A 25,401-nucleotide genomic window follows, 5' to 3' on the forward strand; every position below is an offset into this window, starting at 1 on the left:
GAGCCCAGCGCCTTCGGGCCAGAACTCTTGCCTCAGTGGCCTCTGAACCCTGCTGCTGGGAGGGCCCCCAGCACGGGATCTGGCTTGGGTCTCAGAACGGCCACCCCAGCCCAGGGCCGGCCTGGGCTCAGTAAGTGGTCAGGGAGCCCAGGCCTCAGTTCATCTTGGAGATGGGGGTGCTGCCCCTGCCTGTGGTCAGTGCCCCTGCCTCTCCGGCCCTGACCACCCCCCACTCCTCTCGGCGGAGAGTGAGGGGCCGGGGAAGCCCACTGGTGAGCTGCTAGAAGGAAGCTCGGTGCTCAGGACTTGTGCTTCTTGTCGGTGAAGAAGAGCCTCCGGAGCTTGTCGGGCTGCAAAGAGGGAGCAGACACTGGGGCCTGGAGGCCCTGGGTGGAGGGAGGCGCGGCACCGGTCAGTCGCTGGGGCCCAAGCCCAAGAAAGGCCTGCTGGGAGGATTGCCAGAAATTGCACAGCCAGCCCGCCCCCCGCCCCGTTCTGGGTGAAGGACCTATGTCTTCTGAGAAGGCTGGGGGGGGTGGGTTTTGCAGTGACGGGGTGGGGAGGTGGGGATTGCCATGGGATGTGGCTTCAGGGTTCCTCGAGCGCCTGCCTGCAGGCAGGGCCTGTGGTCCCAGCAGAGTCAGGACCTCCGTGGTGCCCCGTACCGCACTGGGTGAACACCCTGCCCAGGGATGTGTGAGAAGGCCTTTCAGCAAGGACCTCAGGTTTCACTGCCCAGACCTCGAGGGTCTGCGTGAGCCGAGGTCCAAAGCCGTCCCCCTGAAGAGTGGACCCTCCCTGCCCACTGGCTCGGGGTGCAGGTAGAATGTGCTGGGGCCGAGGGTGCCCGGGCCCCGTGGGAGCCCCTGCCCTCTACTTCCCCTGCTGGCCCTCAGATTAGAAACCCTGCATTTGACAGCTCTGCCCGGCTGTCTCTGGGCTGTGTCCTGAGCAGGCGAGTATGTCTAGCCTTGCCCTGGGGCAGACAGTTGTACAAAGGAAGAGAGGGAGGTCCTGGGTCGGGTTGCTGAAGGAAAACGAGCAGTAATTGCAGTGTTTGGGACACAGTCTTAGGAAGGTCCGCCAGGGAAGTTGCCTCGCCGGGAGCCACGTGCCTGGGGGCGGCTGAGCCACGGTGAGAGCACAAATGGCTTGGAGGGCACCGGGAAACTTGGGCTGCAGAGAAAGCCCTCTGAAGGGCCTAGAAGACCACACCTTGCATTCAAGCTGAGCAACAGCCCCTCCCACCACCTCCAAGCATATGTTACTTCTAGAAAATCCTGGGCCCCTCGGAGCAGTAGCAGTGACCCGACCTGCTCGGGCATGAAGGCCACGGATCCCTCTTACCAGCAGGGGCTGGCAGCCACCCCATGCCCCTGTGGAGCCCACCTTGTGTGTCTGTCCAGTCTCCTTGCTCCTGGCTGCTGGGATTTGTTCATAGGTGTTCCCGGACTCAGGGAGCTCTGAGGCCCCTGAGAGCCTCTTGTAGCCATGGTCTGTGGATCCTGGTGGCCTGCTCATTGGAGGACTGGTCCTGGGACACGGGGGTCTGGGTGAGCCCCCCCAGCGCACTGGGACCTGCGCATAGGCACTGCCTTCTTGGTCTGGCTTGTCCCCGGGCTCTGACAGGGGACCTTCTGTCTGCAGGAGCTGGTAAGTGTCTGCAGAAGTGCCCTGGGAGCCGGGCTGAGCCCTGTGGCTCAGCTTTGGAGATGCCTGGCTCCAGGGGGTGGCGGAGGATCCCAGGGCCTCAGAAGCGGGGGGCAGGTGGCCCCGGGCTGCGGGAGGCCCTGTGGGACCCTGCTCAGGGCTCACCCCAGAGAAGGCAGGCCTGTTCTGACCTCCAGCCGAGAGTCTCTTCAGGGACTCCTTGCCTGGGGAGCTGGGCTGGCTGCCCCCTGGAGCTGGCCTGGGTCTGCCGGATGCCTCTGGGCCCAGGCCTAGCTGTGCCTGGTTCATCTTCCTCAGGTCTGAGTAGATACTGTTGTTAGGGCTTCCAAAGGACTCATCTAGAAGGGAGGCACTCCTCTCAGGGAGGGGAGGCACCCTCCCGGGGACCTGGGGAGACAGAAACAGAACCCCTGGAATGCTCTCCCATCGCTAAGATGCCCTCAGGTGAACGGGAGCTCTCGGCCAGCCGCAGCCCCTGTCCTGGCTCAGTTTACCTCACTGTCCTGTCCCTGTCAACCCCCACACTCCCGAGTCTAGTCTTTCCTTGGCATTGGAAGCCAGCAGGCACCATCCAAGCTCATCCTGCCCTGTCCTCCCTCCCAAGTGCTCCACTGGCCCCTCAGAGCCCCTGAGCCCCTCCACTCACTGCTCCCCCCTCCTTCAGAATAGACTGTCACCCCCAAGGCTGTCATTTGTGTGTTTATTCCCTAAATGCCCGCTGGGCACCAGCTCTGTGCCAGACACAGTTCCAGGTGCCAAGGAGTCGATGGGCAGCAAGGCCAACTCTGAAGTCTGCCTTCTACGCTGGGAGAAGGACAGCAGACCAGTCTGTTACATGGTTTCATGTACCTGACACATAGGATAGCATGTCACAAGATGGTAAGCTCTCCGGTCGCGATTGGTCCCATGAATGGGATAGACAGAATGACAGGTGGGAAGGGGCCTTTGCTGCAGTCTTGGCCCTTCTGGAGAGATGACATGCAAGCAGAGAAAGGAGGGCAAGCAGCTATCTGGGAGGGAGAGCATTGCAGCAAAAGTACAGCAAGTGCAAAGGCCGTGGGGTGGGAGTAAGATTGGCGTGTTCTGGGAAGGTGCCAGAGAGGTCGGAGAAGAGGGTGCAGAGGGGAGGTAGCAGGACCCCTGGTGAGGCCCCCCGTGGACCCTGGGAAAGGCCTCATCTTGTTTCCAAACGTTAGGAGAGGCCTGGGGCATGCTGTGGTCTGCTGCATAGGAGGAAAAGCTCTCTGAGCTCTTCCCAGGGGTGCCTTGGGGGAAAATGTCCTCATAGACACCACCTCCCACCTCGCTCCCCTATAGTTTAGAGGAATTTCAGGCCATTTCCTGCCCATTTTCTCATTCAAGCCTCAGGCAGCCCCAGCAGGCCAGAGACGGCCCAGGGGTGGGTGAGCCCACACCTCTGAGCCTGGAGCTCAAGCCCCAAAGCTCTAGGCCAGACCTGTGGGCCTGGTGCATGCCGGACCGCTGGGCTCCCTATGCTGCTTACCGCCACGCCCCCCTGCTCCGAGAAGCTGCAGGAACTGGCATCCCGGCTCTTGGTTTGGAGGAAGGAGACCTGTGGCTTGGGGCAGGGGCAGGGGCTGGCAGCCTCATCCAGGACCGCTGCCGGCGAAGCTGTGACAGCTGGGTTGTCCGGGCCCAGATGGGTGTGGTGGAGGCCCAGGGTGATAGCATCATATAGATCATTGTCCTCCGGCTGGGCAGTGGGGGCACAGCGGGAGCGTGGTCACGCACTCCCTGCTGACCTCCCACCGCCTGCCACAGAGGGACCGGCACAGGCTCCCCAGGGCCCTGACCTCAGGGAAGGTGCTGCCTCAGCCCGCCCTCCTCAAACGCGACCACGACTCTGCACTGAGTGCCTGGGGGCACCCCGTCCCACCCGTGCACACCCTGGGTAGGGGTGCCTACCCGCGGGCAGGCAGCAGACAGGGTCTCCCCAAAGGGCTCCAGCTGCACCTCCTGGTAATGGCGTACGAGGTCGGCCAGGGTGCTGTGGCTGTGCGTGTCCCCTGAGACCAGGTAGCGCCGGTCCTGAAGCTGGTTGATGACGAAGTGCCGACAGCGGTCGCTGCCCCTGTAAGGCAAGCAGGTGTGGCCAAGAGTGGTCCAGCCTCGGCGCCAGCACCCGCTGGCCGCACAGCCCTCCGTGTGTCCCTCCGTAGCGGGGTTGGGAGCCGGGGAGTGGCTTTCAAACCACAGGCCCCAGGTGGCAGGGAAGCCCCCAGGCCCGCCTGGTGGGGTGAGGGCGGCACCCAGCGGGGCGCCACAATGCCCGGCAAGGCGATGTTTTAGAGAATCAAAGTCCATGATGAACAAAACACCGAAATCTTCGACCAAGACGAGGTCCGGCCCTGCGCTTCCTCCGCGCGCCCCAAACCCCTGGACTCCTGGCCCCGCCCCCAGGCGCGGGTCCACGGCCGCCCTCCCCGGGGCACGTCCTTCCGGCGGGACCGACCGCTGCTGCCGCTAGGCGCCCGTGTCCTCAGTGCGCACAGCGACGGTTCCCGCATGGGAGCGCCCCCGCCCGTCCCCTCCTGAAGTCCCGGGACCTCGCTCTCCCACCCGGCTCCTTGCCCCAACCCTCCGTCTTAGACCGACCGGGTCCGCGCCCAGTGAGCGCCCCGCCCCGATGCCGCGAGGTCCCCTGCGGGCAAACACGCGCGTCCGCTCGTTTGCAGACTCGGCTGAGCTAGGAGCGCAGCCGCCGCGGGCATCCTCGTGCGCGCCTCTGGGCGCGCAGGGGCGGCTCCCGAGCAGACTGCAGCGGGGGAGCGGGGGCTGGGGGGGCGCCGCTGTGCCGCTCGGCGGCTTGGGGCGGATGTTCTCCGTAGCCCCTGCGAGCCCTGCGGGAGCCGAGCGGCGGAGCGCACCCTCGCCAGACCCTCGCGGCTCCTCCTCCCGCCGTGCGCTCGCTTGGGCTGCGTTTGTATTTCCCCGGAGAGGGACGCTGCAGGTCGACAGGCCCGTTGCCCTCCGGACAGCCCTGTCTGCGAAGCGCCATTCCAGCCTTTCCCCCTTGTGTACCGCGTCGTCTCTGTCCCAGTGGTTCTCCGCATCTCCTTGCGTGTTCTGCCCTCGATAGACACGCGCACTACGATATGTAACTTCTCCCGAGACTTTGGTTTGTCCTTTTACTCACTTGGCATCTTCTGAAGAGCAGAAAGTTTTAATTTTAAAGAAACCCCCGTGTCCACCTTCTCTTTCATGGTTAGGAGGTGTGGTCTTAAGGAATCTTTGTCTTTCTCGAAGTCTTGAAAATTTTTCCTGTCTTCTTTTAGAAATGCCTTGCTCTGGGGCGCCTGGGTGGCTCAGTGGATTAAAGCCTCTGCCTTTGGCTCACGTCATGATCCAGGGTCCTGAGATCAAGCCCTGCATCGGGCTCTCTGCTCAGTGGGGAGCCTGCTTCCTTCTCTCTCTCTCTGCCTGCCTCTCTGCCTACTTGTGATCTGTCAAATAAATTTTAAAAAATCTTAAAAAACCCAACCTGTTAGTTAAAAAAAAAAAAAAAAAAGTCTTGCTTTGTTTTTCTCACTCAGGGCTGTGATCCTGCTAGAATTAGTTGACTTCTGTGCATGGCGTGAGGTGGGGGTCATTGTTTTCCATCTGGATATCTGACTGCTCCCGAGCTCCTTGCTGGAAAGACCTGCCTTTCCCCACAGAACTGCTGGGAAGCAGGTGACCACAAGCGCTGGACTGTTTCTGGACCCCAGGGTGCCCACGGGTCCATCTACCCATCCTGGACCTCTGAACAATTGTATAAATTGGCATCCCACCCAAGCCATGTTCGGGAAAAGGAGCCCTGATGCTGGAAAGACATTAGGAAGCAGCCGAGCTCACGTATTTCAAAGTGCTTAGCTTGGTACCTGGCACACAGAATAACAATTCCCATTTGGGTAGTGACTGACGTTTGTTTGGTCATTAGGACGTTCAGCCCCTATGCCAAGCATGTTTCAATGTGTAAACCCGTCCTACCCATTCAGCTATCCTGCAATGTCCGTACTACAATGTTCCTACCCTACAGATGGAGAGACAGAGGCACAGGGATGCCTACGCGCAAGGTCAGGATTGGGGCGGTCTGAGCAGGAGGTAACTTTGAATCTGATCTGAGGCCTTTGAGGTGCACGGGAACCCTGGCCTCGCTTCCTCATGGGAGGGAGGCTTCTTCCTTTCTCCAGCTCTGCCTTCCCATACCCAAACTCCTCTCCAACCCAGGCCTGATGTCACCACCTCCCTCAGCTTCGTGCTGGTCGTCCTGCCCTCTGTTCTGTATCGTAGCCTCATCCTTTCAAGGGTTCCCACGGACCTCACCCGTCCAGGCTCTGTCTTTAGGTCCTCCGTCCACAGCAGGACCCTGACCAAACGGCCCTGCCCTCCTGCGCAAGCCCTCCTCCCCAGGAACCCGCTGCCCCCAGCCCCTTGTGGCTCCCCCAATGCCCCCTGCCCACTTCCTCCAAAGGCTGCTGCCTCCCATCCCGTGGCCAGTGCTGCTCAGTGACGGAGGCAGTGGGGGGTGGGGGAGCCAGGGCCCAGGGAAAGCCAGGCAGTGCAGGCTGTGGGGGCAAGGCGGGCTCAGGGGCTTCGCAGACAGCTCCCTCTCCTACCTGTAGGACAAGATGTAGCCAGTGGCCCGGTCGCTGAGGCGGATGAGGAAGGAGCCGAGAGCTTTGTCCCCAAGCAGCTGCTCCGTCTGCCTGGGCAGAGGATGTGCAATTAACAGGGGCCCGTGCCCGTGTGGCAGCAGGAGTGGTCGGACTCAGCCTGCCCCAGAGTCCCTGCTGGCCGCTCCCTTGGGTACAGATCTCCAGCTCTCCACAGGGGACTCTCAGACCTGCAGCTGCTACTGTGGTCTGTGTGCGCTTGAGCGTCCGGCAAACTCAAGACTCAGGGTTGGGCTGGGCCCGAGTGCTGAGGCCCCCGTGTGCCACCCTCCCCTGCAGCCTCACCGGCAGGTACAACAGCCACTGACCCTGGCAGCCCACTCTCCACCTGAATGTCTCTGTAGTAAGAATGAATCTCTATCATCAGAGATTTTTAGGTCTGGGGGGCTCCCTGCCTCAGGACCACCGTACGGTTGTGCAGGCTGTGCACAACACATGTTTCTACCAGGAGAAGGTGCTGTTATGCCCAGAGCTTGATCGCAAGGGCAATTACTAGACTCTCATCTCCCTACATGGTCCTTCCAGCCCGAGGCAGCCACAGCCATTTCTGAATGGCGCCAAGTATTCTGGAGAGGTGGTGGAAAGTTTCAGCTTTCTTCTGGTTTGGCAGTCCACGGACCACCTGCTCACTCAGTGCTTACCAAGTGCTGGCTCCATGCAGGGCCCACACCAGAGTTTGCAAGCCCAGCACTAAATGAAAGTGCCGAGCCCCTCACTCAAACATCGATCCTCTCGAGACGGGGACAGCAGAGCTGCACACCAAGCGTGGCCAGTTCTGGTTGACGGCCGGCGCTGAGCCGGGAGCGCCGGGGGGGAACCTGCCACTCCTCTGTCTCATGCTCAGGCCGCTGGCAGGGGCCGCGCAACCCGAACGCCGGCCCCACGTCGCCTCCTCCACAGTGGGGCAGTGCACGTCCAGGCTGGCCCAGGTCGGCCCCCACTCAAGACAGCGCTCACCCTCCCTGACAAGTGTCCGGCTTGCATGACAGAAGAGATGACAGCCCTCCAGTCCTTGGTTCTCCGGGGCCCGTCTCAACGCACCCTGCCCCTGCCCCCGTCCCTCTGCTAGACCAGCACTCAGAGTGGCCCAGCACTCGCCTGCCCTGCCCACATGGCGCCCCTCAGTCTGCTCCCTGCCTGGCCCAGGGAGGCAGCAGAGGCCCGTCTTGTCCCGGGGTGGGGGGCCCAAGCAGCTCTCTCATGGCGGGGGACGGGGCAGCCTTACTTGCGGGTGATGAATCCGTGAAACCAGGGGGGCAGGGCTCCGTCCTGCAGGATGGAGGGTGCCTGTGTCTCCGTGAACCATGTCAGGGCCAGTTCCTGCAGCTTGGCGAGGGCCTGGCTGTCCCCCACCTCCCGGGGCCCCCTCCGCAGGCACGGCTGCTTCGGGCTGCCCTCCATTCTGGCCAGCTAAGTGGAAGCAGCGGGCAGACCACCCACAGGCCTCTATATCTGTGGGTGCCCCGCTCATTTGCCTGAGTCCTTGCCCGCCCCAACGCCCAGCCACCCCCACACACAGGAACCCTATTGTCACTGCTCCTTCCTGACTCTGGGGCGGACACCTTGTGTGGCTGGAGACACTGGTGGGGGGGCGTCCTATGAGCAGTGAGGTTGGGGTGTCTGGATTGCAGAGGAGACCTCGGACTTCTTGACCCCTCCCCCTCCCCAGCCCCCAGCCTCTGCCTTTGCCGAAGCCAGGCCTTGGCTAAGGTCCTCAGCCTAGCAGCTCTTAGTAAAGCAGGGCCTTCGATTCCCTCTGTCCTCGTGAATGCCACTTGTACTTTGGCGAAGTTCTGTGCTGATGGCTCTCTTTCCTCTCAAGATGCATCGAGTGCCTGCCGTGGGAATCGGGTCATACAGTGGAGAGCATCTCTCCCTTGTGGCATGAACACAGACCGTTGATAAGTCCATGTACAGAACACGGTGTCCAGTGTGATGGACACCCCAACAGAAGGGGGGGAGAGGGCGTGGCTCCCGTCCCTAAGGGGTTGGGTCAGGGGTCAAGTGGGGGTCTGGCCAGGAGCAGGCAGGTGCCTGGGGAGAGGGGAAGAGAGGCTGCTCACCTGCGGGGGATGGGGGGGCCTTTGCTGGAGGTCTGGGAGAACAGCCCAGATCTGGTGGAGCTGACGGAGACAGACCTCGCGTCACAAGCATTTTGAGAGAGCCCTGTTCCAGTGTGGCTGATTTCCGCCGGGACACCGTGTGTTCTGTTATGTACATTTAAAAACGCAATTCTGAGAAGTCCAGGGGCGTCGCCACACCCTGAAGGGGAAGCTGGGGGAGCCGGGGTCTGACGCAGAGGCGGTCTGCTGCTAAATGGAGGTCCGACCTCCGGCACACATTCAAATGCAAAGAAATGCGCTTTTAGATTTTCCATAAAGCAGTCTCTCCCCACCTGCCTTTCAGGAGCTGCTGTCCTGGGCAGAACCTGGTCATTTGCATAGGAAGACAAAGGCGTTTTGTGCCCTACTGACCAGGGTGAGGATCCCCAGTGGGGCCAACAGGCCAAAGTCTATATCTGTGCTCAGATGACAGGCAAGGCCCAAGTCTGGGGCCATCGGGGGCTCTGTGAAGGACTGTGGGAGGGTGGTCTCTGACAGCGCTGCAGACCCTGCTGCTCAGTCCCCACCATGGTCACCTGGGGGGACACGGGTGTGGCCGTGCCCCTTTAATTCTACTCCCTGGGGTGCCAGGAGGGGCTTGGCCTGGGACCCTGGTCCCCGCTGGCTGGCTCTGCAGCTCTGAGGTCAGTCCTAAACCTCACCACCTCTCGGTGTATATAAATGGAGGGGAGAAAACGCCCTGGTAGGGTTTGGGGTGTCAGAAGCCTGTGCATGCAGGCTGGTGGCTGGAAGGGACACATGTGGACCAGAAACGTCAGCCCCTGCTCCAGGTGTCTGTCGGATTGACACCTCCTGGTGCTGGGTTCTCCTCCCAAGGTCACGCTCCTCCTGGGGGACCCATACCGGGCAGCAGTCCACCCCAAAGGGGATCCTGCCTGAAGGCGCCCAGTCTGGCCTGCCCTACTAGAGGCCACCCCCGAGGTCTGTCCAGCTGTCCTGACTGGACACCCAGCTCCAGCCCCGCACACCTCCTTTCCTGAGCCCATGCGGTGGTGGCGGGAGCCCAGCATGGCCTCCTGAGTGAGTTCCAGCGTTCATTGTGGACATAACGTCTTCATGCCCTTAGTTATTCCGTTAGTGGGCGTGGATTTGCTCCCTGACACGAGGGCGTGGAGCACGAGCGAGTGATTCTCTTCTCTCCATCGTCTGCTCCATTCTCTAGTCTGTTCTGTGCCTAGGACAGGGCTTAGCACAGTTGCATACCCAACAGGCACATTTCATTTAACTTAAATTCTTCACTTAGGTTTCACTTAAATTCTAGTTAGTTAAGATACAGGGGGTCATTAGCTGTGGGGGTAGAATTTAGCGACATCACTCGCGTGTAACACCCAATGCTCATCCAATAGGCATGTTTTAAATGATTCTCCAGGCACATGGCATTTAAAAATAAGAAAATATAAGAAGGTATCTGTACCGGCGCTTTCTGCCCAAGCATTAAAATCCATGCTCCCAGGTCCTTCTCCCTCCCACGGGGACCCAGGGCCGCCCCCCGCCAACGTCTTTCCTGGGTTTCCCTGTGCAAAGCCGCCTCGATCCGCACATTCTTATTCGAAGGGCAGAGTGCCAGGCGGTGTTCTGTGCACACATGGTATTTCGCTTTATGAAATAATCCGGGCCCCGTCCTGGAGCCCTGCCCATAGGGGGATGCCTGGGTGCCATGCGGGCCTCGGCCGTGGGACATTCCTGCTGCGGCTGCACCATACGCTTCTCACTTGATCGCTTCTAACGTTCCTCTATTTCCAACGTCGCGGCAGTGGAAGGCCTCATGCACACTCGACGTGCACAAGCGTGAGAACACCCACAGAACACAGTCTCCCGGGGGGCCCCTCCACTCAAAGGGGGCTTGCTCTGTGGTTTTGACAGATGTTGCCAAATTGCCTTCTTTCGGGGTCGTATCCACCTGTGCTCCGTAGAAGTTGGAGGAGCGGGCAGATGCGTGGATAATATTTTCAAGCTCTGTCATTTTGGGCCTCCCGCTTGCAAGGAACACCAGGGGCGGGGCTGATGCTGGTCGGAGAGGTCCCCAGTTTCACTAGGACCGTTTGGCCCCTTGATGCCGCTGAGCAGCTTTGTTTCTGCACAGCCGCAGGTGTGGAGGGGCCCGAGCGATGCCCTTGGGGCCCCCCCTCCCACCCAATGCACTTTGCAGCCATAGGAGGATGGCCAGGCCCTAGGAACGCAACAAGGGCCAGTAAAAATGTCTGGGACCCGAGCGAGGAAACACCCCCCAGCCCGCACCAGTGTTGGCTCCAAAATCCAGAAAGAGAAAACCTTAAAATTACAATGAATAAGTGTGTACACAAATGTCTGTACAGTGCAGAATTGCATCAGCTTTATTAAGGGTTCATAAAGGAGTCATCCCACCCGAAACGGTTTGGAGGTCAGATGGTCCCCCCCCAGAGCCCCCAAGTGTGCAGGAAAACTGCCAAGAAGTGATCACCAGCCACCAGTTAAATGAATTCTCAAAGCCAAATCATTCCAGAACAAAATCATGAAAATAGTATTTTCCCAAAAGTTCAAAGCAAAAATACACACACACACACACACACACACACACATTTTTAAAATAATGTAAAATGGGACTGTCATTTCAGAATCATATGTCTCTATCTGCTAGGAAGTGAAACAGAGTCTCCACAGACTGTCTTGGACCGAGCACCCCTGCTCTGGCCTTCGGGCGTGCCATGGAAGAAAGGGAGACCGTCCCCTTGCGCCAGTGGCCTCCCCATGCGCCACCTCTCGGTCTTAGTGTCAAGAATAAGTGAACTTTCTCCGCAGATGATCTGTCTCAGCAGTGAGGTCTGAGTCCAGGCAAAGCGGAAACCCTGTAGACTGTGAGGCCAGGAGCAGGGGCAGCCAAGTGGAGGTCCGTCTCAGTGCACTGGGAAGATCGGGGTCAAAGACCGAATGTTAAGAACCCTGTTCTACAGCTTCTCAGAGGCCAGGTGGCAGCTGCGGCCCTGGCGCCCCCCGCAGCCTGCCCCATGGCCCTGGGATCCCCCCCTCCGACAGCCTGCCCTGTGGCCCTGGGGGATCCCCCCCACCCCTGACAGCTGGGAGCATGGAGCCCCACCATGGCAGGTCCACGATGATGCACCAGGCACTTCAAATACACCCCGTTTCCTCCCCTCCCTGTCCCAGGCTGGGTGACCGCAGAGGTGTGAAACAGACCCAGGACCGGGAAGGCCTGGCCTGGTCTGGACTGAGCAGGACACAGTGCCAGGCCTCCCCTGCCCACCCCCCCCCCATCAGCGGAACCGAAGCTTTGCCTCTGCCCTTCCCCCCGGGGGGGCGCCTTTCCCTGCCACGCCAGTTCTGTACCTTATCTTCCAAACGCACTCCAAAACAGACCCCAAGTGGGCCCTTGCTGGGTGTCCTTCTGTCCCTACCCCTCCCTCAGGAACCCCCCAGCCCTGCTCCCCTCATTGCTCGGCCTAAGTCAGCACCTCTTACCCCTTTTGGAGACCCCTTCGCCCAACCAGGAGGCCCTCTCCCCCCACCTCCCTCATGGGCCTCGCAGGGGGGCTGCGAAGGGGGAAGCCTGCGGACAGGGGGCCCGGGGTGGGGGGAACCCTGAAGGCAGGTGGGCTGCTGTCCTGGGCACAGAGCCAGGCTGAGAAACAGGACAGGGAACAGAGAGGACCTGGGGCCTCCACTGCTCCTGGGCTGCGGGGCTCCCCTCACTCCGGTGCAGGCCTCCTCTGCCCACCCTCTGCCCTCCATCAGCTCCCTGGGGCAGCCAGGCCTCTGCCGGTTGGAGCCTTGGAGCCCTGGCCCCTGGGGCTGGGAAAGTGGCCAGCATCTCGGGGACCTCCCTCTAGGAAAGGCAATCACAAGGTGTGGAGATTTGCCTGCCCATTTGGTAGGGAAACTAGGCTTTCTGGAAGCCAGAGTCCGCACATCCAGGCCGAGAGAGGGTCCGTGGGGCCAGGGTGGGGGAGGGGTTTTGGGTTCCTCTCCGCAGCCGCCCCTGCCTGCCGAGCACGCTTCCTGCACAGGCGGCACAGCCAGAGTCACACAGCCCCTCTTCCTTCCCTCCCACCACCCTGCAGGGCAGGAGGCATGGTGCGGGGCTGTGTGGACGTGCACGTGGACGGCCGTCTCCCCAGAGCCCGTGGTGAGGCCTCCCCATGGGGCTGCTCCCTGGGCCCTGCCGCCGGCCCTGCTCCCTCGGTTCCCTTTCCAGCACTGTGCCCTGAACTGCAATCCCCTCCCTCCCAGGCCAGCTTCCTCCACACATGCTCTGGGGTCAGCAAGGTCCTCCTGAGATCCCCCTGTGCCTCACCTCAGGATCCCATGCTCTCTGCTTCAGGCACAGGAGGGCTCCATCCCCGCCATCTCTCCGGGCGGCGGGGGGGAGGGGGAGCTGTGGTTAGGGCCCAGGGAACACGCAGACCTATGACCCCCCGGGGTAATGCTTATACTGACCACAGGGCAGGATGGAAGAGAGCCCAGAAGGGAGGGATCGGTTGGCTGTGATGCCTGAAACACTCAAGAAGCTGGAAAGAGGAGTGTCCACTGGTCCCAGGAGCTGCAGGACGAAAGCCCACGGGCCCACTGGGCTCAGCTGGCCACCCAGCCCCTGGCAGTACAGGTGGGAAACGGCAGCCCAGAGAGGGCACAGACAAGTCTGAGAACACACAGCACAGCAGGCAGTGAGGTCTCTCCTCTCTGCACTCCCCGCAGAACTGCGGGGCTCCTGCTGTGTCACTAACAGTGACCTGGCAGGCTTGTCCCCCGGGGTCTGAGAGGCACAGGGGCTGCGCGTGGCCAGGCTTCTCACCCCATTCCTCTTGAGGGAAACTGGCCCGGGATGAGTCACTGGCTCTGTGTCCCTGGGGCTTGCCCAGAGGTTGGCCATGTGGGAGCACCCTCACTGCCCAAATTTCCCCTTTTGGGTAAACAGCAGCCACTTCCTCCTGGGTTGGCCACTTCCTTCTGGTCACTGGGCTCCAAGAGGCTAGAGGGGGCAGACCCTGCGGCCCCAAGCAGGCCTGTCCTAGACATGGGGAGGGGGGACTACACAGGCTGGACCCTGGCCACAGGACGCGGACATTCAGCTAGGAGACTTGGGGACCTGAGCCACGGAGGAAGGGCCACGAGGGAGGACCCAGGAGCCGGCAGAGTTCCCGTGTACGACGGCCTTGAGCAGGGGACCTGCCTGGAAAGGACGGGAACTGAAGTTGCGTTTGTTCAGCATTTTACATAAACTGACTGAACTTGCCCAAACAGAGGGTGGGGGAAGGGCAGCAGGAGCTGAGATAAGGGCTGTCCTGTAGCCCCTTCGGGCATGGCGACCCCGGTGTGACACAATGCAGGGTTTGTTTCAGGAAAAAAGCGTCTTGGTTGAGGGAATGGACAGGGCTGGTGGCCTGGGAGAGGTCTGGGGGGTCAGGAGGGGGTCGGGTGGGTCCTGAATTCTCGGCCACTTCTACTTGGCTGGGCTGCAGGGACAGGGACTTTGCTGAGATGTTGTGGCCACTTTGTCCGGCTTGCTGGGGTCCCAGGACGGTGGGGGCCACATTCCCGGCCTGGTCAGGATGGTCTGTTCTGTAGACTCTGCAGGCCCGGTGCCTCGGCCAGCTCTCAAGGGGCCGACAAAATGTCTGTAGCCTAAAACAGATAAACTGGGGCTCCAAGAGAAAAGCAAAATCCACATTAATACCCATTGAATCAAATGTCTACAAGAGGTACCGTCATGTCAATGTCACAGTAATCCTAAAAACGTCAGTCCTGTTAGGGGACGCGGCTGGCTCGGTCAGCAGAGTGTGCGACTCCTGACCTTGGGGTCGTGAATTGGAGCCCCACGTGGGGTGTACAGGTCACTCAGAAATAAACTTCAATAAGAAATGTCACTCCCTTTGAAAACAATGTGTGGGCTGGATTTCTCTCACTCGGCCAGGGTGCCCACACAGACATGATGATTGCCAAGAAACTGTCAACCAGACATAAATTAAAATGAATTCCTCACAGTCAGAAAATACTAGCATCATGATTATACAAATGCCTTCAAACATTTTTAGAGCAATGTTTACCGTAGAATGTGGGGCATTTTAATGCGTTGGATATGATTTGGGAAGTGGCCTGGCCCAAGGAAGCCGGGGACAGAGGCAGCCTCCTCCCTTGCCAGGGGTGGCCGGAAGGGACAGCGGGCTCTGGTGCAGGATGGTCAGGCTGGGGGCCCAGCTTTCCGCTGAGAAGCACAGACAGCAGCTGCTGAGGAACGGTAGCGGTCCCTTGTCCAGTCCCATCTGCCCAGGCTGGGGGCTCAGCCCTGTGTCTTCCTGACACTTAGCAGCCCTCAGTCTCTGCAAGGTGTATCCGGGCTCAGTTCTGTCCTCTGGGACCACAGGCCATGGCCACCCCCACTTTTGCACACCTGGCTCACAGAGCTGAGGACTGTGGCTGTCCCCCCTCCTCCCTGGCCTCCTGTGCACAGAGCTGCGGCTACACAGATCCAGTGCTCCCAGCCGGTCCCCTTTCCGTGGGATTTCCCGGTCACATCCCACCCCGGCTGCCTCACCCTGCAAGCTAGTTAGTCACTGCCCCTCTCACCCACAGGGCAAGACGCAGATCCAGCTTGGTTTCCTCTCTCTGGAGGGCAGCCCGCCCCACTCCTGCAGGGAGCTCTCGGTCCTCCCCGTGTGGGGGCTGGGCCACTGCTGGATTCAGCGCCCCCCCCCAAAGCTACCGGCTGAGGACATCTGTGTTAACTGTACAGGACTGGTCGGAGTGCCGAGCACTGCACCTGTAAACCTCACAGGAACAAAAGTACGAGCTGTATGATCTTATTCTACAGATGAAGAGGCTGAGGCTCAGGGAGGTCAAATGACCTACCCAAGGTCACAGCTCTAGAGAGTGGCAGAGCTCCCAGACGAATCCCATCTGCCTGACTCCGGAGCCCACCCTCCACACCGTGTGTTTGGTGCTCAAAGAGCACCCGGGACATGAAAGTGGGGTAGCTGCGCTGTGGCCACCTGCGAGACTGCTGGTGGCCCCAGGCAAGGGGTGTCCGAGGGTCAGCGGACCCCGCGCTCATGTGTGGCTGGCTGGGCCGGGGGGGTTCACTCGGCCCGCGTGTCTGAGTGGGCGACTCGTTCGGTGCCCTGTCCGTCTCAGAAAACGAGGCCTTCCAGCTTCCCTGGTGTCCTGTCACGCGTCCGGTGAGGACACGCAGAAGGAAGAGGGGTGTTTGCTTTGATCTGGCCCTTGAAGCGAAGCCAGAACCTTCTCTCCGTCCTTCCGCGGAGCCGCAGTCCGCACTCGGCGTCCCATCAGGTCCAGGGGCCGGACGCAGGGGTTGGCGGGGCGGCTGCCCGGCAGGTCCCGCTCGGAGCTACAACTGCTCGGCGGACCCCCAGTCCGCACTCGGCGTCCCATCAGGTCCAGGGGCCGGACGCAGGGGTCGGCGGGGCGGCTGCCCGGCAGGTCCCGCTAGGAGCTACACCTGCTCCGCGGACCCCCGCGCCGCGCCCCTGCAGGCCCGGACCTCCCGCGGTCGGCCAGGGCGCGCCTCTTCCCCGCCCCGAAGCTCCGGCTTCCGCTGTGCTGTGTTGCTGAGTCTGCCTTCCCGATTCCCCGCACCGGTGAAACCGTGCGCGGTCCGGGTCGCCCCGCGCGTTCCTCTCTGCGCCGCGGCCCTGGGCCCACGTGGTTGCGGCGGGCTCGGCCCGTCCTTCCTCGCGCTTCCTCGGACTACGGCCAGTTTCGCGCGGTCGTAGCCGCTGCCGGGCCGTCCGCGGCGCGTCCTTCGCGTCCCTCCCGGAGGGCGCGCGGCACAGGTGCTGCAGGCCTCGGGTGGCAGGTGCGGGGAGCCCGAGAGCCCCGAGGGTCGCGCCGTGACGGCGGGACTACAAGTCCCAGGCTGCCTTGCGCGGCCGCGGGCCGTGCGCAGCGGCGGGGCGGGGCGGCGCGGGGCGGGGCGGGGCGCGCGGGGGTGGCGCGGGGGCGCGGGCGGCGCGGGGGCGCGCAGGGCCGGGGCGGCGGCGGCGGCGATGCCGGGGCCCGGGGCGCGGGCCGACGAGGAGGAGCGAGAGGGCGCGGCGGGGGCGCGGGAGCCGGCGCGGCTGTGCGGGTACCTGCAGAAGCTGTCGGGTAAGGGCCCGCTGCGCGGCTACCGCAGCCGCTGGTTCGTGTTCGACGCGCGCCGCTGCTACCTCTACTACTTCAAGAGCCCGCAGGACGCGCTGCCGCTCGGCCACCTGGACATCGCGGACGCCTGCTTCAGTTACCAGGGCCCCGACGAGGCGGCCGAGCCCGGCGCCGAGCCGCCCGCGCACTTCCAGGTGCACAGCGCGGGCGCCGTCACGGTGCTCAAGGTGGGAGCGGAGCCCGCGCCCGGCGCCCCTCGCCCCGGCGCCCCCCTCCCCGCTTCTCCCCGGCGCGTTCCGGCCCCCGCGCCCGCCCCTCACCTGGGCTCCCCAATGCGCGACGCAGACGCCCCGCGCGACCCCTCGCGCCCGGGGGCTTCTGGCCCTGCCGAGCGCCCGGCCCCTTGGTGCTTCCGCTGCCGCTTCGGGCCGGGGGAGGGGCGGGCTGACCCTGGACCGGTGGCGGGGTGAGCTTCATGGTTCCCACCGGTGGTCGCCTGCAGTGCGCGCCCCGCGGGGCAGGGGCGTCGGCGACGGTCGCGCAGCCTGGAAGCGGCCGAGCCTGTTCTCCTGCTCCTTGCTTTGCTGGGGGACGTGGGAGGGGGCTGCTCTCGCCAGGTCTGCCTGGCCCTTGCGAGGCGTCCTCCGTCCTGTCGCACAGAAACCCCGTGTGGGACATCCGGCGGAGGGGCTGGGGCTAGAGTCACCAGTCGTGGTCCGGTGCCCCGCGCCTCCCCTGGCCTTGGGGCCCCCCTGGCGCTGGAGCTCACACCTCTCTTCTGGCCTCGCTCCCTGCCTGGCTGCTGGGCTCTCTCCCCAGTGGCAGGGCTGGGCTGGGCTGCGGGTGCTCCAGGCCAAGTGCGGAGCACAGTGGGTGCGCCTACTTCCCTCAGTCCTCTGAGCCCTGCACAGTCTCCCGGACCTCCCCGAGCGCGGTCACTCTTATAGCCTGGCCAGCTCAGCCGCTGCCACTCAGGCCCACTGTGATTCCCGGGTCTTTCCGGCCCCTCCGTGCTCTCTCTGGGTGGGTGCAGACAGCTTGCTTCTGCAGGGTGCACTAGGACTCCGGCTGACTTGGAAACAGTTGGTGTAAACTTGGGAATGACTCCAGGGAGCGCACAGGGACTCCTGCCAGAGAAAGGCTTGTCCTCACTGTGCGTGCAGGCCCTGTGTGTCAGATGGATTTCCTGTGGAATTGTTTGTTAAAAGAGAAAATGGAGCGTCCTGTTTCAGGTTCTCTCAGCCGACTTTGGAGTCATCTGTCCGTCGTCTCATGGGTAGAAATGTGAGTTGTGGAGGCATGACCCCACATGGGGCCTGGAGGATCGGGCAGGGACGGTGGTGGGAGAGCCCCGTGGGCCTGAGCTCGCCTGGGTCTACCAGCTCCCACCCCTGTGTGTCCCAGCGCCCTCTGGTCTAGGGGGACTCTCGCCTTCCTTGTTAGGGGGTTGTGAGCAGTCTGGAAGTGCGGGACTGTCTGGCACGGCGTAGGCCCTTGTGCGAAATGACCAGGAGCATCTGTGGCCCAGTACGTGGCACAGCCGAGTAACGGAGTGTCTATACAGCCGAGAGCCTGAAGGGATGACAGCTGGCGCTGTCCACACGGCAGACGCGCATAAAACGGGGCAAGGAGACGGGACAGGGGGATTGCCTGTGGACGGCACCAAGGATGGAAGTGTCGAGAAGGTCCCGCCATGGTCTGTGCTGTGTGGTGAGTGGGGAGTCGCGTGGAGTGATGAGCCCTGGATTTAGGATGGACTTGCTGCTTAGGAAGACGGGCAGCAGGAGTGGGTCCTGCGGGTGTCCTGTGTGTTTGCAAGTGTTTATTTCTAGGACTGGGTGGTGGGTGCCCCAGGGCGCTTTCTAGCATTCTGTCCATCTACTTGTAGGTTCAGAATATTTTTTAAAAAGGAAATCCGTGTTCATGTGGAGTCCTGAGTGACGAACACGGGAAGTTGAGTGTCACAGGGTAACACGGGATGCCCGAGGCTGAGGGTCTGCTTTGCAGAAACACTGGGAATGGGAGCACCGGCAGAGCTTTTCAGAAGAAGGGAGCTGAGGAGATGGCGGGGTCCAGAGCAGGGGCACACTCTGAGAGGATGCATTTTGGTGTAGGGCGTCCCTTTTGAGCCGCGGGAGTAAGACTTGTGTGGTGGTAGAGGTGGGGGTCAGCTGTTTACCTTCCTTGTCGCCTGTCAGGTCCTGTAAGCGTTAATGCTTGGCTCAAGGGCTCCTCGGCCAGGGGAGCTCCTGATTTGCAGCAGGGTCTTAGCGTAGCGAGGGACTAGGCCCAGCTCAGGCTTCAGCTGGTCGCACAGCATTTTACAGATACCACATCCCTGGGCAGATGACTTATAAAGAAAAGAAAAACCAGCCGTTTCCTTCTTGCGTTATCATGTGTTTCTTGTTTTGAAGCGTCTCCCGGCTGCCTCTGGCACAGCTGTGGTTTCGCTGGGCTTTTTCGAAACGTTTTACGACTTGAGTCTTAATGAAAGCTGATATTGGAATTTCTTGCTAAGCTTCTCTGTTGCTGAGCTCGGGGATCTGGTCCAGCGCCGTGTTTTGCAGGCGAGGGGACGGAGGCCAGAGAGGGGCTGGGATGTGCCTGAGGTCGGGAAGCCAGAACAAGACCCCCTCTGAAGGTTGGGACTCCGGGCATAGCGAGTGCCCGAGGTGCGGGGTAGGTACCGGCGTGGGAACATCCGTGGTTTGGGATGAGAGAAGGTTTGGTGCTTTTCCCTTCACTGCATTTGATTTCTGTCCTTTCCACGCAGTAAACAAGCATCAGAACACTCAGAAGCCACCAGGGTGGTCAGGCCGAGGCCAGCGCCGCCCGAACGGGGGTGGGGAGGTGGCCCACTGGGCGATCCAGGGGTGTGAGGAGCAGGGGACGGTTCTGGAGTGAGGCTGGCACGTGACTGCTGGGGTAGGGGGGGAGCGTGAGCGGGAACCCGCCTCCCCTGCTGGGCCTCTGCAGCCCCGGGACAGCCAGCTGATGAACTCCCCGCCCTCCACCCCTTCCCTGGGGCCGTTTGGTGCTCAGATGGACGTGGGGCGGCTCAGCCGTAACTACCCAGTCACGCGGGGAGTCTGGGCCCACTTCTGTGGGAAGGGTGCACATTCTCTGCTGTTGAAACTGCTCCCAGCTTAATGACAAACATTTCTTAGCTTGGGTAATCGTCGCGTGTCCCCCACAGAAGAGGGCGGGGAGCTCTGCCTGCCAGTGCTGGGGTCCTGCCCAGCGCTCCCGCCCGAAGGCTCCCACTTCGGTCCTCTGAGAAGTCCTCCCGTCCGTTGTCCTGACTCTGCTCCTCGTGGGTCTCTTGGGCGTCCCAGCCGGGGCTGTCCCGAAAGGCCGCGCAGTGTCCTTCATGCGCACTCCCAGCGGCTTGCCCGGTCCTGCTGCCTGGCCCGGAGCGCCTTTCGCCGAGGCCTGCACCCCACTTCCTGGAGTTCGATCCCCAGCTTCCAAGCGGCTTCTGCACAGTCTGGAGGGCCCAGACAGGGGCCGCCCAGTAAGCACGGGCTTTGACCCTCTGGGACGGTGAGCCAGACCCTCCAGTGTATCTGGGGACCCTTTCCCCTTGGGGCGCGCACGAGTGTCCACTGAGCCCAGCGCGGCCCACCCGGAGCACAGAGGGTCCTGATCTTCCGGCTGTGCTGGGTCGTACCCTGGCTGGACGCCGAGGACCCTGGTGTAGCTGCGGTGACTGTTGGACGTCAGGGCCCTGCGGGAGGTACTTCGGGTCTCGCCATCGCACCGCCTCCGACTGCTCTGCTGTCACAGTGCAGAATCTCCCGCGCGGTGAGCGTAGCAGTGTTTCCGAAGCTGGAATTTCACGTGATTTTCACACGGCGCAAAACACTGTTCTTTCCATTTTTTTCCAACCACTTAACAGTGTAAAAACCGTTCCTGGCCTGTGGGCATGTTGCCGGGCAGTGGGCTGGGTGTGACCCCGGGCGGTGGGTCACGGACCCGCATGTTTTGGGGGGGGCCTGCGGCCCTTCTCACTCTCAGCCTGAGCTGAGGCCCTGGGCCTACAGGCGGACCGACGTGAGCCAGTTCCTGCCTGGCGGGGCTCTCTGCCGCATGGGGAGACAGGTGTGGGTCACAGTGACGGACGCCTTGCAGCGTGGGAGGAACGAGGTGGAGCGTGTGTGACGGGACCGGATCCTTCACAGGGAGGGTGGGACAGACTTGCTGAGGTGTGAAGGCTGGGCTGGTGTGGACCGCAGGGGGGAGGGGGAGGGGGCATGGCAGGACCAGAGGTGCGTAGGTAGGAGTGCTGATGGCGGGGCTCAGGGATTTGGGGGGGCGGCCGGGGACAAGGGGGCACAGCCTTTAGAGGGAGGTGTTTGGGGCCAGAGCTGCAGGAATCAGCAAAGAGTTCTAAGCGGGGGTTGAGAGGTTTTTCCCAAACCAAGGCAGGTCCCGCCCGGCACACTCATGTCACCGCGGAGCACCATCGAGTCTGGGTGGGAAGGGTTGCCGCGCGGATGACAGACTGGCAGAAAGGCCCCAAAGGACTTGGATGTGAGAGTGGAACTGCCGTGGCCCCTCGCTCCTTAGGCACTGCAGGGGGAGTGGGGTCTGGGGGGCCGCTCAGGGGGCTCGCGTGCCCTGGGCCTGCCCTGCAGGGTGGACTGCCCACCCCAGAGCGGCCCTCGTGACCACCCTCAGCAAATGCCCGCCGCCCCCACCCACGTCGCACTTGTGCACGGCGCCAGCTTCCTTCCCGTGTGGGGGCAGCTGTTTCTTGAGAAACAGGGAGGGGCCCCGCACGTTCGGGCTTGAGGCCTAGACACCAGCTGCCACCGCCCTGAGGTTCCAGAGGGCTGGACAGGTGTCCTCTCCCGGGCGCTTTACCCACAGCCTTCCTGTGTGGTCAGCACGGCATTCAGACGTTAGCCTCCCCCCAAGAACAGGAAAGACCCCGTTAGTGTAGAGATGACTCTCTGGGTGGGGGTAGTCATGTCACGGAGAGCTGTGTAGTCGGGTATGAACGACGGCGGAGAGGCCGTTTGCCTGCCTGCTGTCGGCCCGGGCTTTCGTGGGGCTTGGCCACCGGCCCGGAGTGAGCGCCGTGGGAGGTCATAAGTTTGGGGGCCGCGGGACTCCTGATGGCCCACCCGCCGCACACCTACTTACCCTCAGAACCCCGTGACTGGGACACTCCGGCAGCGCAGGAGACGCCCCCGGGGAGCCTGTGGACCCCACAGTTGCCCCATAAGACTCGGCTTATCAGGCTGCTAGGAAACCCCAGGGGCACACGCTGCCCCGAGGTGGGTCCAGTCCTGTCCAGGTATCTGGGCACCGATGCCGCCCCAGGACAGGGATTGTCTGCAGCTCCGCACTGTGTCCCGGGCGTGTAGGGGGAGGTCAGGCAGGTCGTCGGCACTCAGGCCACTCCGGCCAGCTGAGCGGGTTCCCACGATCCTGAGAGGTTCACGGGGTCTGTCCGTTCGCTCCTGCCACCAGGTAAGTGGAAAGCCTTTCGCTCTTCCCGCAGACAGAGCAGCCATCTTCCCGTGCGCCGCAGACACGACAGTGAGGGGACTTTGCACACACGCCGGCATCAGACGGCCTTGCGGGGAGAGTATATTGGTCGTCCTCGTTCGCGTGGGGTGTGACAGTCCGAGGCTCCCCGCGTCCTGACCCGGGGGGGGCGTGTGGTGTCTTCCCAGAGGGATGAAGAGGAGGGAGTCCCATATGTCAGGGACCGGCTTGGATATGGCCCAGGGCCAGACGGCTGTGGTCTCTGTGAGCATTTCTGTGGGCACCGCAGAGCTGGGGAGGCCTGGGCAGTGGCTGTCGGGGGTGTTCCCTGGAGAAGGGGGCTGGGAGCCGGGAGGTTTGGGTAGAACTCGAACACTTAGAGCCTCTCGCGTCCACAGACGTATCCCCAGCCCGGTGGGAGTCTGTGTCGTCATTCGCTGGCCTTTCTCAGGTTGACCGCATGGGGAACTGGAGCCTGGTGGGGAGGGGTCCAGAGCTGCGTCCTTGGGACCATTCCCCGAGTCCTCGTGCCCTTCGGTGGAGAACTTGTCTGAGTGTCGGATGGCAGGCCTGGCAGTGGACGGGGAGGGGGGAGGGGGGGGCCCTGCCCTCGGAGGTATCGATCTTGGATTAGAGGGATTATTTCGTTTCCCTTCCAGCTCTGTGATGTCCAGCTCTGTGTGTGGCTGACAAGCTGGCCTGACTGTCCCGGGGCACTGTGGCCAGTCAGCGTGGCGCCTGGTGGGGTCTGCGGTGCAAGGCCCTGGCAGGAGTCAGCTGTGGCCTCTGGCCTCGGGGGGTGTGCCTGGACTGCTCTGGGCTGTGACCGGGGTGGTGTTGTTAAGTGGCTCGGTGACTTGGAGGAAGTCTGTGCACACTCTAGCTCTGGGGTCACTGTCCCCGAGTTGGAGCTGAAGGGGCTGTGACCCGAGGCGCCAGCACAAGGGAGCAGGCCCTCAGCGGGGTGGTGGCAGCTCTGACACTGGGGCCGTCCCAGGACGCGCGAACCTAGTCCACGTCATATTTCCGCCCTTGGCCGTGATTGGCGGGCTCATGCAGGGCAGGGGTGGACTGGCCCCCAGACTGACCGTCCGCCCGTCTCCTCCTGCTGCGTGGCTTCAAGACGCGGAGTCCCGTGGGGGCCGGACGCCGCGGTGCAGGCGGAGCGCTTCCGGGAGGCATCGACTTAGCGGGAAGTGCGGGTCACGTCGGGAGCCCTCCCTCGGGCGGCTCGTGTTGGCGGGGACAGGCCCCAGCAGCTGGGCTCTCCTGTGGCTGCCTGTGAGCCGTGCCCACCTGCCTGGCCACAGGGTTCGCACCGCGCCCCGCGCTTCCTGGCCCGTGGGCGGCGTGCTGGCGAGCGCTCTCGCGGCTGGCATCTGCAGGAAGCACGTTGCTCAGAACCGCGGTTCTCAAACAGGGAGAGGCCTGCGGAGAACGCACACGGCGGGCTCACCCCAGAGACCCCGGTGCGGCTGTTGGGCCAGGGTGTGCCCCGGGAACCCACAGCTTAGGATGCCCGACCCTCCCGCCAACATGCGCGCCTGTCTCTGGGGACGGCTGCCGTCCTGGACCACGGGTGGCCGCGCCCTCCCCCTCCAAGAACCGAGCGGCCCCGTGTGGTCACGGTTCCCCGTGCAGACTGGAGCTGGTGAGGCCGCGTGGGCAAGGCCGGTGAGGCGTGAGCCCATATGCTCGGGTGAACGCTCTGTGGTTTCTGTCTGCGCGTCTACTTTGCATTCCGAGTTTCTACCAGCAGTGGTTTGGGGCCCCCAATCCCCCGAGGCCCTGAGGTCTGGGTCCCTGCGCCGGCCGCTAGGGGCCTGGGCTGCCCCGAGTGTGGGCGCTCCTCCGGGGGTATTTGGAGAGTGTTACCCCACGTAGCTGGTGAGGACTGCCAGAGCCCCCAGGCTTCACCCAGCGAAGGGAGAGAGACAGGATGACATCGCAGAGCCACCCAACCCTTTCCTGAGACACGGCTCAGCCCGAAAGACCGTTAAAGACCAGCATGCCTCCCAGACACCCCGTAGACTAGCCTGAAGGGCTGTGGATCTCGGCTGCCACGCTCTCCTGCTCCCCAGGTCTCTGGCGGGTGGAGCTTGGCACCCCACTTCCTAAATCTTCATGGTGCGTGGAAACCGTCCCAGGCAGGGGTGCTGCGGGTGGTCCAGCAGGCTGCTGGCTTTTTTCATTCTCTGAGCTCGCAGAGCCCTGGCTGTCCCCAGCTGTGACAGCAGAGCTGTCGGGGCCATGGGGATGCAGCCCTGTGGTCTGTGGGGGGCCACGTGCCCCTGTCCTGCTGCTGGGAGAGCGGAGCGGCTTGAGTCTGTCACCTGGCCCAGCCCCTATCCCCGGCCCTTGTCTTTGGGGCCCCTTTCCTGCAAACGTGCTTCACCTTGTTCCGTGTCTGGGTCCCCTGCTCCCTGTCCCTGTCCTTGCCTCTGCTTGCTCATCTCTGTGAGGCCCCCGGACGCCGGGAAGGCGCCAGGACGGAGAGCTGTGTCGGCGGATTTGTTTGTCCAAAGAAGGGGCCGGAGTGGTAACGGGGAGTCCGCTGACTTCCGCCTCCCAAGTGGGTGGCAGGGGGCACCACTCCAGGGGTCTGGCTTCTTGCTCAGCCTTTGAGATGGGTCGAGGTCCCAGTCATGTAACCGCTTTGGTAGAGAATGTGAAAATGCCGATGTGAAGGTCGTGTGACGAGGTAAGAGGTACGAGTGCGCGGCCGCTGGAGGAACGGAGGGGCGTGTGGACGCGTGCGCAGCAGCCGCCGCTCTCCACTGTCCGGGGCCCAGAGGTCCCAGCTGGGTCCCCTTCCTGGCGTCTGCCACCGGCTCACGTGCAAGTCTTCGCGTCCGTTTCGTTTGAAATCTTTCCAGGCCCGTGACTGAAACGTTCAAATGAAAGTTTAGAGCCTGAAGTTATTAACCAAACGCGGCTATAGTCTGTGTTGCGCGTCATCGGGCTGCTGACGGTTTCTCGTGGCTTACACGTGTCCTGGGGCGCAGGCATCCGTCTTCAGGGTTAGGAAACAGAATTCCCTCCCTACAAGCAGCCACCGTGTCCTCTTATGCGACACGCTGAATGAGGTGGGCATGGGAGCCCACCCCGTGCGCACCCTCCTCTCCGTGGCTCTGCCGGGAGCCCAGAGTCTGCACCCCACGTGGATGACAGGGGTGCTGTGTCCTCACACTCTGCAGGGCTGGTTCTGGGGTTCGTTTGGGCCGGGTGTTGAGGAGCAAGTAGGAGCTTGCAGGCCGTCGCTGGTGCAGCAGGAGCCTGGGCTGTGGGAGCTGAGCCAGCTTTTGGGGGGGATAGGGGCAGGCCACTGTCAGCGGAGAGGGGTG

At 62.5% G+C, this 25,401-nt stretch overlaps 2 protein-coding genes and 1 long non-coding RNA gene across 7 annotated transcripts in view; 1 reads left to right on the forward strand and 2 right to left on the reverse strand.

Annotated features, from left to right (window-relative positions):
- Positions 1–167: 167 nt before the first annotated feature.
- Positions 168–7,748, reverse strand: SH2D7 (SH2 domain containing 7). The gene is made up of 6 exons (XM_047735628.1): positions 7,573–7,748; positions 6,291–6,380; positions 3,598–3,763; positions 3,176–3,385; positions 1,390–2,058; positions 168–350 (listed from the first exon to the last, which is right to left on the reverse strand). The coding sequence occupies exons 1-6, from the start codon at positions 7,746–7,748 to the stop codon at positions 300–302; spliced, it is 1,362 nt and encodes a 453-aa protein (XP_047591584.1). The 3' UTR covers positions 168–299.
- A 2,978-nt stretch (positions 7,749–10,726) lies between these two features.
- Positions 10,727–15,982, reverse strand: LOC125103818 (uncharacterized). Its single transcript, XR_007128506.1, has 3 exons — positions 15,918–15,982; positions 12,155–15,812; positions 10,727–12,066 (listed from the first exon to the last, which is right to left on the reverse strand). It is a non-coding gene; the product is annotated as an uncharacterized LOC125103818 (long non-coding RNA).
- A 461-nt stretch (positions 15,983–16,443) lies between these two features.
- TBC1D2B (TBC1 domain family member 2B) overlaps positions 16,444–25,401 on the forward strand; it is a 67,000-nt gene continuing 58,042 nt past the window's right edge. For 4 of the 5 annotated variants that reach the window (XR_007128505.1, XM_047735695.1, XM_047735699.1 and 1 more), the window contains exon 1: positions 16,444–16,788. Coding sequence is in view for 4 of the 5 variants with exons in the window: in XM_047735695.1 (XP_047591651.1) it covers positions 16,465–16,788 (324 nt within the window). In the remaining variant the exon portion in view is untranslated. The remainder of the gene's footprint in view (positions 16,789–25,401) is intronic. The other variant, XM_047735698.1, reaches the window with a different exon arrangement.

Source organism: Lutra lutra, chromosome 7 (genome assembly GCF_902655055.1).
Source record: "Lutra lutra chromosome 7, mLutLut1.2, whole genome shotgun sequence".
NCBI classification, from domain to species: Eukaryota; Metazoa; Chordata; class Mammalia; order Carnivora; family Mustelidae; genus Lutra; species Lutra lutra.